General features: G+C 46.9%; 1 protein-coding gene across 1 annotated transcript in view; it reads right to left on the minus strand.

The window, feature by feature from the left end:
• ZBTB34 (zinc finger and BTB domain containing 34) overlaps nt 1-12,410 on the minus strand; it is a 46,521-nt gene that overhangs the window by 33,191 nt on the left and 920 nt on the right. The window contains exons 2-3 of the mRNA XM_037492761.2: nt 9,083-12,291; nt 7,328-7,473 (exon numbers count right to left, since the gene is read on the minus strand). Coding sequence (XP_037348658.1) covers nt 7,328-7,362 — 35 coding nt within the window. The 5' untranslated portion in view covers nt 7,363-7,473; nt 9,083-12,291. The remainder of the gene's footprint in view (nt 1-7,327; nt 7,474-9,082; nt 12,292-12,410) is intronic.

Genomic DNA, 12,410 nt, shown 5'->3' on the forward strand with positions numbered 1-12,410 from the left:
CCAGACACAAGAGTGTGCACTGTATGATGCCGTTTACAGAAAGTTCAAAGACAGGCAGAACTAACCTATGGTGCTACTGGTCAGACAGGTTGCTTTTGGAAGAAGGAAGGGGGAGTTTCACCCTGTGTTTGGATCGAGATACTGGTGACATGGCGCCTTCATTCTGTGGTCATTCTTTGAGTTGTGCGTTTGGTTTGTGTCTTTTATGCTCTATCATACTTCAGTTACACACACAAAAAAAAAGTGTATGTGGCCAGCAGGAAATCCTGAGGCACAGAACTGAATCACACGATGATAGTGCAAGTTTTTGTGAAATCTCTCTTAAGTTTAAACTACCTCAAAGAGAGTGAAAAGAGCAAGCCCAGCCCATCTTTGTGTCCCTAGGGGTTATTACACTCCACCAAAAGAAAGCTTTCTTTTCCTAGAGAACCAGGAGGAAGCCTCAGCCAGGGTCTCTTCCCTGATCCCTGTCTGTGCAAGTTCTATAGTCTCACCTCTGACGGTGGCCAGGGGTCAGCAGCTGCTTAGAAAGTGCAGCTGTTGTCTAGAGAAAGTCTTTTAAGAACATGTAACAGTTTTGCCTGGAGCAGATAAGGGTCATACCTGGGGCTGGGGGTTCCCAACTCCAGATTCTGGGGCTGTCCATCCACCCTGAGAATTCCCCCAGTGTCTCTCTGATCACAGGACAAGCTGCCTCCAGGCACACTGGAGAATAACAAGCTGACTTGCATCCTGCCCAAGGCAGAGGGTGTTCTTTGGGGTCCAGACTTCTGAAAGGAGCGGTTTGTGACGCTGATAAGATTACTCAAAGAACAAGGAAGACACTGTTTTTAAAGTCAGCCAAGCTCGTCATCTTTCTAAGTTCAAAAAGAAAACACAGCTGAGTTATCAGCGGCCTCCATTTGCGAAGAGGTTGGAGAGATGGGGGAGCAGAAGCAGCTCGGCTGTGGGGTGATGGCCGTCTGACCTGGTTTGTGCCCTGGTTCTGTTCCTGACTCCAGGCATGCACCCCTGCTGCAGCAGCTGCCCGTGGGCTGTAGAGATGCCCCAGGGCCCTTACTGAGGAGCCCACACATTTCAGTGCCCAAGAGGGGAGCAACTTGAAGTAACAAAATGGTGACAAAACCGACCTTCAACACTCAGTAATTCCTGAAGCAGTTTCTGGCTTGGGGGTGGCTGGTTGCAAAAAATCTGAATTTGCTGGGCGATTAAATTTCCAAGCAGGAATATAACCAGCAGGGGTGCAGTTTCATACATTTTCAGCCCTCACAGAGCAAAAACTGGATGTGTCTTTGTCTCGGAGAGCAGTTCGGTCTCCCCATCCCTGACCTTGTTACCGCCACACCCAACCCCTTCCTATAGGCTGGAGCAGGGTTTTTTGACTTCAACTGAACAAACTTGTTGGGCACCGGCTCTATGCTGTGAGGGACACAGAAATGTCACGAACAGACACTGGGTCTCCGCTCACTGGTTCTCAGAGAGAGAGACTTTCCCTGCAGGTAATGCCTGTGTGACAACCCAGGCTTCGTGGGGCTCTAAGAGTGGACAGGTGACACCTTCTTACAAGGGGAGTGGACAGTGAGCCTTTATTCTGGACAGGATTCTGGCAGGAAGAGAGAGCAACGAGGGCGCCCATGGCAGAGAGGCAGGTGAGCTTGTGGATATGGGGGATTGAGGGCAAATTCAAGGACTTGGAATTTGGCTGGAGACTAGAGTAGGTATGATGGGGAACTAGTGAAAACCAATCAGAAAGGTTTCTCAGCAGAAATGAACAAAAAAAAGCCATCACTTTCCTTCACTATGAGGTGGGTACACTGATGTGTCAGTCTGGAGATTTGGGGCCTGCTTGGAAATTAGGGGCCCCCTGGAGGTTTCAGAGCAGCCTGGGGACATGGAGGAAGAGTGAAGCTGGCAGGTGTGTGTAGGAGGAAGTGGGGTGGGGAGACCAGGCTGGCGCAATAACCTAGGTGAGAGATCACGAGGACAGGGGTGGTGACAGCCACCTTCCAAGTCTTTAAAGAATTGAATGTATGTGGGATGGGTTCTTGACTTCCCTGCCAGCCACCCTTCTTCTGGTGACCTTCATGGAGAAAAGACGGAGCCTGTGTTGCTCCTTATGGAGGACACTGGTGGAGCAATTTCTGATTTCCATTTAAAGGATTGCTAATTGGAATTTGGCGTGTGGGCGTGACTGGAGGGTACATGGCCAGTGACAGAGCCAAAAAGCCCACAGAAGACACCCAAGTGTAGAGGAGCCTGTGCAATTCTTGTTTTCAGACAGCCCTGCTGGGTGAACAGCCTCCCAGTAGGCTACTATGGGTCCAGCTTGCTCCAATCCATCACTGACTTTGAACTTGGCCTACCTGGGCTCATGATGACTCCTCTCTCCAAACACCTGTTCCAGACCTAGAAGATGACAATGGCAAGCCTATTATCTGGTACTGAGCCATGCAGGCACGCAGCATAAACACTTGTCCTAGGTCAAGCAATTCCATCCGGTTACCCTTCCTGTCACCTCTGATCTTCGCCTACAGATGCCAGGCCACACAACTCAGCCTGGGCTCTGCAGCCATTCATTACCCTGAGCATCACCATGGTGCAACTGCCCTGAGCTTAGGTGCAGACTCAGATGACCTAGCTTGCAATTCTGGCTCTAACACTTCCTTAGCCTCTCTGAGCCTCACTTTACCTTACATTTGAAGCTGGTTGGAGCAAAGATCAAAAGAGATATTACAGGTAAAGAATATCGCACAGAGCCTGGCATACTGTAAATGCTTGGTAGGTGATACCCATTACCATAGTAACAGCTTGGTCCCCAAATCTACCTCTCTTAGGGCATTTCCCCTCTCCTTTCACACTTCCCCAACTCCATGCCCCCTGCAAGCTTCTCCCTCTGGGTAGGTTTGGCTTCTTCATTCCAATCCACGGGTCAGAATTCCACCCATCCTTTCAGGCCCTGCTCAGTCACTGGCTGCTCCTGCAAGGCTTCCTGCCTGCCCTCATCATCCTGTGCCCGGGAGTCCGAGGTGCTTCTCATTAGCATTAGAGGCACAAGTCTCACCAGCCTCTAGCCTGTGAACTGTAGCAGAGCATGGATTTGTGTCTACTTTACTTATCTATAGCCCCAGCATCTACGACAGCACATAGTATGAGGCCCTGACACTTGTATTTGAAGCATGAGTCTACCTACTAGAGTGCGCCCTTTACTGGTATATTCTAAAGCGTCCATCTTGTCCTCGTGAATTCAATGTGCCTGACGATGGTGGATGATAAGGGGGTTCTGCTCAAAAATGAGGGAAAGGGAAAGCCTGGGAGGCAGAAATACAGGAGTCATCATCTTGCCCCCTTTTATTCTAAGGGTGACAGTGATGAGTTAGTTGAAAACCCAGAAAAACAAGTGAGATTGAGGGCAGCTATAGAACTATTACAGGACATGGCAGGGATCTTATACCACAGATAAATTAAGCCAGGTGGCTTAGGCCACATCCAGAGCTAACAGAGTATCAGTTACCACCCACCACCAGGTTTGAGAAGTGTCTTCGTGAAGTTGATGGCTCAATCTTATTTACACATCTGGATTCACAAGGGTCAGTCACTTATGTGACACAGACAGCAAAGGTCCATGCTTTTTGCTCCAGAGTGCTTTTCACAATGTCTGGAGACAGAGACTCACCATCCGATGCCTTGCCCAGCGCCAGAGCTGCTGCGGGCCAATAAATATTTAATAAATAAATGAGTGAATGAATGAATCAAAGCATAGGTCCTGAAAAGATATAAAGCTACTTTTGAGCTCTTCCATGTTTCTGTTAACACTTCTTAACTTTGCAAAGAATAAATACAAATGCATGTAAGCATTACTGAATTCCTACTTGTTTCCTGATTTTGACTATTATCACAGGGGGAGGGGGCTCTGCAAAACGTTGTACAATCAGAAATGGTCCTTCCACTTGAAAAGATCAGAAACCCCTGCCCTGCCAAGCTTCGGAAACCACTTCCAGCAGAGCCATGGCAGTCAGACACACTCTGCCCTTTCCACTCTCAAATGGTCAGGGAAGACTCAAGCCGCGCCCCCTTGGAGAGCACTCACAGGAATTTCATTGCACATACTCTCCCTGCCCCCACCTAGCCCAGATTCTATTTCCCAGCCACAGCATTCTACTATTAATATTACTTGAAGCTCAGTTTGGAACAATCAGTTTGAATATTGCCCCAAAGCCACTTTTGACCCTTAATCAATTGCCACAAGTTTTAGTATTAGAAGCAGCACCAAACACATGGGACCGTCTGTTTTAGACAGCGCCAAAATCTCACTGAAAATATGCCCTCTTCTGGAACAAGCTTCTCTGAAGAAATTAGTCCTTTTTTTCTCTCGCTGGGGCTGATCTGTTTCATAAGGAGTGTGGCAATTCGGTCTGGCCTGCTTCCAAAGGAACTCGTTGGCTAAGTTGTTCCTACCAGAAATCATTTTCTGATAAATCCCACTGCCCTCTTCTGCCTAGTTAAATAAACCAGTGTCCAGTATTACAGTCAAGTATCTGCACAGGTAGAAAATCTCTCATTTGCATTAGGAAACAGGGCCTGTGCTTATCTCAGAACTCTCAGCCAACAGGTCATGTCAGCAACACTTAGCTGGTGTTGGTCGGAAGAGGGTATTTCATAGTCGTTGGGAGCCCATACTTCCTGAGAAAGGTCTTTGATGAAGCAAAAAGTATACATCTGTAACGGATAGAGATTCAACCATGAATCTGCATTTATAATTATTTTTCTATTTCAGCAGTAAGAATTGCTGTGGATCAGGACTGTGCCAGGAACAGCCAGAGAAAATTAAGACATAATTTCTACTTCTGAGGCGCTCAATGTCTAGCAGGGGTTAGGGGTGTGTGTGAAGACTGGATGGCATATACAGTCATAATACAGTGACAAATGCTACAGCAGAGCTAAGTTCAAAATGAAATGTAGTCACTGAGTGTTTCTGAGGGTCCTCATGGAAGGTGTCAGAAATTATTTTTGTAGGGCCTGAAAAATAAAGTTTTCCAGAAGGGCCAGGATTAGGGAAGCCTGGATGGAAAAGACAAGGATGAGCATTCAAGGTGGAGAAAATCACCCACACAAGGACAAAAAGAAGCCTAAGGAGAGCAGCCAGGGCTCACGTGTGAATCAGCAGATAAGCAGGCTAATGTGGACCTTGGATGTGAAGCTAAGCAGCAGTCACGTGGTAAGGTGGGATTGAGGGCAGTTAGGAAGGAGTGGCTGTCCCAGAGGCTGATGGAACAGGGTGGGTCAGCTTGGGGCCCCCAAATCAGAGATAAGCAGGTGCTACTGATGTTGAGACCCACAATATCCTGGAGATAAGCACCAGGCCAGGGGGCCCAGATATGCCCTTGGCCTTTGGAGCCCCTCTCTAGATGATTTACAGTCAAAATTTAACTCCCAGGACACCCGATGTTTGTAACCCTTAGACAGGCGGTCACTCAACAGCACAGGGCGCAGTAGCTCAGTGGGACCCAGGTCTTGGGCTGCCTGGGCTTGACTCCTGGCTCTGCCATCAATGTCCTTCCGCCAGCAGGAATGCACTAGCACCTCCCTTGGAGAGCTGGCGTTGAGGGTGGAGTTCGTCCACAGACAGTGCTCACAGGAGTGAGTGGAACACAGCAGGCTCTGGGTAAAGGTGGCACGAGAAGAGTGCCACGTGCCACCAGAGCTGCTCTGGTTGGAAGGGGATGGAGGTAAGGATGGGGCCTTGCCCCTCTTCTCTGCCCAGTCTTCGCAGCAGGCCTTGACAGAACTTTCCTACCAGTTTGAAAATCATGGGACTCTCCATCCTGGGGCTATTTTTCTACATGCATTTCCTGAATCCAAGGAGGGTTTTCCTGAATTCAAGTAGGGTTAGCTGCTGATGCCAGGCCTGGAACAGTCCATTTCTCCAAAGAGAACAGAGTACAAGAACTCAAGGGGTATCTAGTGAGTCACCCACCAGGACAATCTGGCCTGGCTCTGTGTGAGCTCCATGGCATCACAAGCCGCACTCAGCACCCTATAGGTGGGGAGGGGCGATGGTATGAATCTCACCCTCAGCCACTGACAGCCCTGCTGGCTAAGCAGTAAGAGTTTTGAGAGTTTCCGTAACATCCTTTCCTGCTACAGGAAGTTGCCTGGAAGAAAATTCTACCTCCTGGGACAGACATAAATGAATTAATGCAAGTGAGGTACTCAGCATGTTAAGCATGCAATGAAACTTCATTAAGCTATTATCTTTAGTCTGTAATACCAATTTTCCTTATATTTATTAAAGTAGCCACGGTGTGCAATGGGTCAGGTGGGTGTTCAGAAGCCAGTAATTATATAGACTGCAGTTAAAAACAAAAAAACTCAAGAAAAATTCTCTTGTATCTTCATCTTGTGAATAGGCAGACAGTTTACACACGACTTGCCTTATAAATGAGGTAAAAATTAAACCTTCCTAGCTCGGTTCAAGGTCACTGCTATCATTTTAAAACCTACAACTTCTACTAAGCCAGATCCTGCAAGAATGCCAGCAGTTTAGCAACTTGGCATCCATCCATCGTGAGTGCAGAGCTGTGCGACTGAGGATCTTTCCGGAAAAACCTAACAAGTGAGATTTTATCACAGCATCACTGACCCCAAATTAACACGCCAGAGGCGGTTCTAGAGGCAGCCTTTTGCTTCCATTAATAAAGGTTAGCTGTTCCATTAGGCAGACCAATGTTCTCTGGGGAGTAACTAGTATCTTATTAAGTTATAAATACATTTAATGGCATTAGTACTGGCTTCTTATTTTGGAATAGAAGGAAGAAAAAAATAGCACGCATAATCACCAGGGTTGAAGGAGAAAGCCGCTATTTTTTATAGCATGTATTTACCTACAACACTGCTGAGGAATTACCTTGTTTTTATAGAGCCCACATACTCCCTCAAAAGGACAGCTGTGACTTTCCTGCAGTTGCATCCATCCACTCATAAGGCACAATTATCCATTTGGAAGAAATTAAAAGTGGTACAATATTAGGCAATCAAATCATCTGGTTTTGATTCAATCTAGTCAAACCAGCCCAGAAAAGTCTGGGAGACCCCTGCACCCCTCCACCTCCTTCCGGTTTCTCAGTAAGTGAGGAAAATACCATTTGTGTCCATCTTTATTCTCCGAACTCTGAACACAAACACCAAGTTTCCGCAAAAAAAAAAAAAAAAAAAAAGTACATGATAGGGACGGAAAGGCAGAGTTCTTATCTTTACCCTTCTGCATTGAAAGCATCTTTAAAATCATTTCCCAAATAATAAATGGCTGTTCTACCAAGTTCCGGCTTACCTCACGTCCTGCTGCGGGTCTGCTAACTGGTCCATTGACTATGGCAAACTCGAGAGCTGGGCACCCTCCGAAACGCTTGGGCATGGAGTCCGTCTCCAGGAACGCGCCGCTGGTTTGGTGGGAAGCGGTGAACTGACTCAGGAAATCTAAATAAACTGCACAGGTGTTACATGCTCCATCTGGGTAACACCCCTCACATCCCACCCCCCTTCTGTTCCCAAACACAAATGAGCCACTTCATCTTCTCCTTTCTTCTGATAAGGAACACAGTGCTTCTCATCTTCACCCTCGAGGGCTCCTCCCCTGCGGGAGCCTTGTGGAAAAACCTGCTTCCTAGGTGGGCTGGCTTGCTAGCAACCAGGGGTACCCAGGAGGGGTGAAAACAAGGGTCACAGGGGTCACCACTGCAGCAGGGTTTGAGCTGTTTGCCCTTGGTCAGGATGGACAGGCCCCACTTCATAAAAAGGCTAGAAAACAGTCCTTCTGGACATCTTCCCCACACAGAATGGTGAAGCTAGCTGAGGCAATGTGCAGTTGGCTTCAAAATCAGCAACGGGGAGAGGAAGAAAAACCTCACAACAAACAGTGGTAACAGAAGGTTTGTGTGGGAAGATGGTTAAGTTTGGTCTAAAACAAGCAGTGTCTCGGTAATGAGCTGTTGTTAGGAAATACGTGGGGCCCTCAGTGCCTGCAGCACTTTTAAAGAGCGCTGTGGCTGCTTGAGGGTTTGTTCTGGGGGGGCCTAGAGGGGTGAGTGGGAGAGGGCGAAGTGAGGTGAGGCAGAGCTCCAATTGAAGAGCATGGAAGCATCACCACACTGGCCTTACGGCCACTTGAACGCCAGCTCCCCCCTGCAGCTGCTGCCCCACTTCCACTCACTCATCTACCACCTGCTCTCAATCACAGCGGGGCCCACGCGTGAATGAGTCTACCTGAGGCATTAGCCAGGGTGCTGGCGGGAAGGACAGACTACTCAGCTGGGGCACTGAGGAGTTTCACAAAGGAACATCCACAAAGGATGTCAGCAGGTGGGATTAGGGGCCACAAGGACAGCAGAGTCCAGGGGCTGGGCCTGGCCAAACAGGGAGTCAGGAGCAGTCCTCAGACAGAAAGGCCGGGGGAGGGCTTGGTTACCACAGCCTGAGGTTGCCTGAAGGAGCCTAGGCCCCTGACAGGAAGGAGCCAGGGGGATGAAGCCCCCCACTCTCATCTACCAAGCTCCTCTCCGTGTGACTCTCTCTGGCAGATGGTAACCAGAAGCACAAGGACAGGGCCACGGAGAAACACCAGCCGGGGAGGGGATCTGGAGGAGCAAGCAGAGAATACCCAACACAGCTAAATACTGGATTTATAATGAGCTAACCCCCCCCCCCCATTGGGGGTTTACAATCAGATAATCCCCAGAACTTCTGATGAGTCATGCCGTGGCCATTCACTACTCATCCGATGAGACTACTTGACACTAGCCCCAATATAATTTTTACTCTCAGGTGGCAGAAGCCAGAATAAAAACAAAAATACGTGGTCATATACCCAGAGTGAAAAACAAAACTTTTACAAAGTCAACAGATAACATTTATTAAAACATGTCATACAAAAGGGCATGGTCTCTTCTATAAGAAGAAAATATTCAACAGTAACATTCAGTTAAGTAAAACCATGCTGTACACTGAAGACAGCAATATATAAAGACAAAACTATTCAACTTTTGCAACACAGGCATAACATTTCACAAAATATCAATAAGATATGCACCTAATGATAATTTGTTTATCATCAAATGGTCTTGTGGTCTAAGAGTCACCTGACTTGCATAAATAAATTTTCTGGAAGAAACATTGGGAACCTCATAAAAGGAAAAAAGGCAGCAGCAACTGACATTATGACACAGGCTTCAAGCAAAACTAAAAAAAAAAAAAAAAGTCACATTTACAAAATGTGTTCCAGCATCTTCCCATAGGGCACTATCAGTAGAGATTTGAACTAAGAAACATGTACCTTTAAATATCTAAGTAGCAAAAGAAAAACCCAAACAAACCAACCCTGGTTTCATTGAACAGTCACCCATGAAAGCAATCTAAATCACAAAATTAGTGTGGCACAGATGGGGGGGTGGGGGAAATACGTTGCATGGTTTCCAGCATTCTTAAATGATCAGACCTTATATAGTAAATACCTGGATTTGGTGTGGAGTCCTCTCCACCATCCCCTAGGGCTGCAGTTGAATCCCCTCCCCCAGGGAAAGCACAGCTCTGTGGCTCCCCGCCCCCCTACACTTCAGGGGCAGGTTGGGGAGGCCTGGGCCTCGGCAGGAAGGAGCCAGTGAGGCTAATAAGCAGCTTTCCCAAACAGCTGGTCAGACTCCCGTCAGTTTAGTTCAGTAAATGCCCGCCAGAATGGAGGATGCCCTTTCCCGCAGACTCAGAGAGCAGCGGTCAAGGAAGGTGGCCTGGGGGCTGGTGAGATGTGGAGTCAGAATCCACAGGCGGGGGGCTGGGACCCCTGAGGGTGAGCCTAGATGCTGGAGGAAGGGTTCTCGAACTCCAGCCTGCCATAGGTGGGGACACTTACCTTACCGGTGGACTACAATGGGTTGAGCTAAAATTAAAGGCATGGTGTGAGGACTGATATTAAATAGCACTGGGGATGCCTCAAAGCCCTTCCCACCGGGATTGGAGAAAAACCACAATGAAGACCCAAAGCAGAGGACAAATGTCTTGGTCATAGGCCACTGACGCCATCCCTGAAAGACTATTTGGAAAATGTCCACAACGATCCAAACTCATTTGGAAGGATAAAGATTTTCTAAAGCTGCACTGAGGCGAAGGAGAGAAACTATTTACGTAACCAGGGGCAGGAAGGAAAAGACAGTAACACCTTATGATTTCCTAATCCTAAAATGCAGAGTTTATAAAAATTTACTTTTAATATCGAAACTAAGGCAATCCCCATCCCCTGCCTCTCTGAACATGACCAGCACTTCAGATGCCCAACTACCTCACAGGATATGGTGGACCAGATTAGCAAACCTAATTTTTATGGAAACTCCCAATTAAAAAAAAAAAAAAAAAAAAAAGCACAACATAAAACAGCAGATGTGAGAAACTTATACTTTAAATTCTACACTTAGTAGCTGGTATACATCTAAGGACTCCCAGAGAAGGTACCTCTCTTCACTACACATGCAGTCCCAGCACAAGTGACTGCTCCCAAAGCCCACCCGAGGGCCTCCCACCACTCCCGGCTGAGCAAGAGCTGTCACCGTTACTCATGACAAGGGGGCTGTGCTGACTTCTGCATAACTGAAGGACCATGATTTTCCAGAATACTTTTATTTCACCACCCAGACTCTTCTCCCCAAATGTACCAACGCTCATTTGAACAGAAGCTTTAATGGAAAACAGTTAACCGAGCTTTCCACACGTGCAGGAAATGGTTTACTAGTACCACGGAAAAGGTGGTCAGCTTCTGGCAGAACAAAATGGCTTCACTGCCTCAGTACTGAAATTAACAGGAGCAATAAAATAATTTCTCCTCACACACAATGGCTAGGATCAGACCTAAAGCCCACTGGCTCTGACATGAGAAGACAAGAGGAGCAATGAGCTTGAGTGGACAGTCACCTAAACACGTCTGTCAGGTACACAGAGGAAGGACTGTTAATGGGTGAGGTTTCAGCACTAAGAGGATATTAATGTGGCAAACAACCAAGAGGTAATATCTAGTTTCTAGGTTAAAAAAATCAATATATATATATTTATATTTATAATAAAGTTTTAAATACAAAGTGCTTTTTATATATCAAGAATGATACAGTGTTAATGAACAGATCCCTGTTTTGTAACCTTGATTACAAGAGTTAACTGGTAAATAAGTACTTGCTTCCTCCTTCCAGACAGTTTGTCGGCTCAGCAAGTACACCTTGTCGGGCAGGAACTGGAGGATCGCAGGCCCGGGCCAACAATGCCCATCACATGAGAGCAAAGCTAAACTTTTAAAACAAAATTTCACCCCAAATCCAAGAAAAGTTACTTTTATTTTAAGGAAAAAAGTTACTACTTCATAAGTAACAGACCAGTAAGTTTACGAAAAAGTTGACATAATAGTAGCACCCTGTCCTACCCTGGGGATAATTTCAGGTACGTTACACAGCTTCAAAGTGTCCTGAATATACACTTTTTTTTTTTTTTTTAAACCTACAACATCTGACTGATCAGCAGAAAAGGTCTCGGAATAGCTGCTTTGCTTGTTTTCTGGTTGGTAACGCTCTGGGGACTTGTAAACTTACGCAGCATTAGCTGTAACTGGGGAGCAGGAACCTGCAGACTACCTTCTAAAATGAGGGCTCCTCCTTTCCCCTTTTTAAAACCCATTCGGGCGCGCCCAGGGAACTAGCAGTGTGAGTTCAGTGTCATCCTCTTAAAAAGTATCTCCCCCACCAGTGTATTGTCAAGACTCCTCTTTTTGGAGGCAGTTTTTTCCTCAAGTATAACCTGGCGCTCAGTATTCTCTGGCAGAGAGTCACGGTGGCCCTCTGTTAGCTCAAGTGCACAGGTATCCCTCGGCCGGCCTTCTGGCTCCTTCCCACTAGCTGGGAAACACCGCCTTCTATGGGAAACACCACTCCCTGGCGCAGAGCGATGGCCAGGGCAGCCAACGGGACCGTGTCGGTCACAGCGGGCCAGACACGCCTAGCCCCGAGCAAACCTCACTGCGCATGCTACAAGTGAACAGGATTGGGGACAGCGGGCGAGTTAGAAATACCTATCTCTGGCACCCTAGAGAATTACAATTAGATAATTGTTCAAACTAAATGTTAGTACTAAAATACAAAACTTTGTCTTCTCAAGAGTCTGAAACACATTGTGACAGTGGCATCTTACAGAACTGAAGCTTGTACCGAAGTATTTGCTTCATACTTAGGACGTCACCCTCAGTCTCTCCATAGTTTGAGCTGAAATACCCTTTAGAAAGAATAAAACCAGGGAAGAGAGCTCTGTTAATTTCGCATCAGAGGGATCACATTATTTGCAGCTTTTAAGTAAGTAGCATTTCATTCAGTGAAGCAGCTACCAAAATAAAT

This window comes from Talpa occidentalis, unplaced genomic scaffold (assembly GCF_014898055.3).
Source record: "Talpa occidentalis isolate TD23 unplaced genomic scaffold, MPIMG_talOcc4v2.1 talOcc4.7, whole genome shotgun sequence".
Lineage (NCBI taxonomy): Eukaryota > Metazoa > Chordata > Mammalia > Eulipotyphla > Talpidae > Talpa > Talpa occidentalis.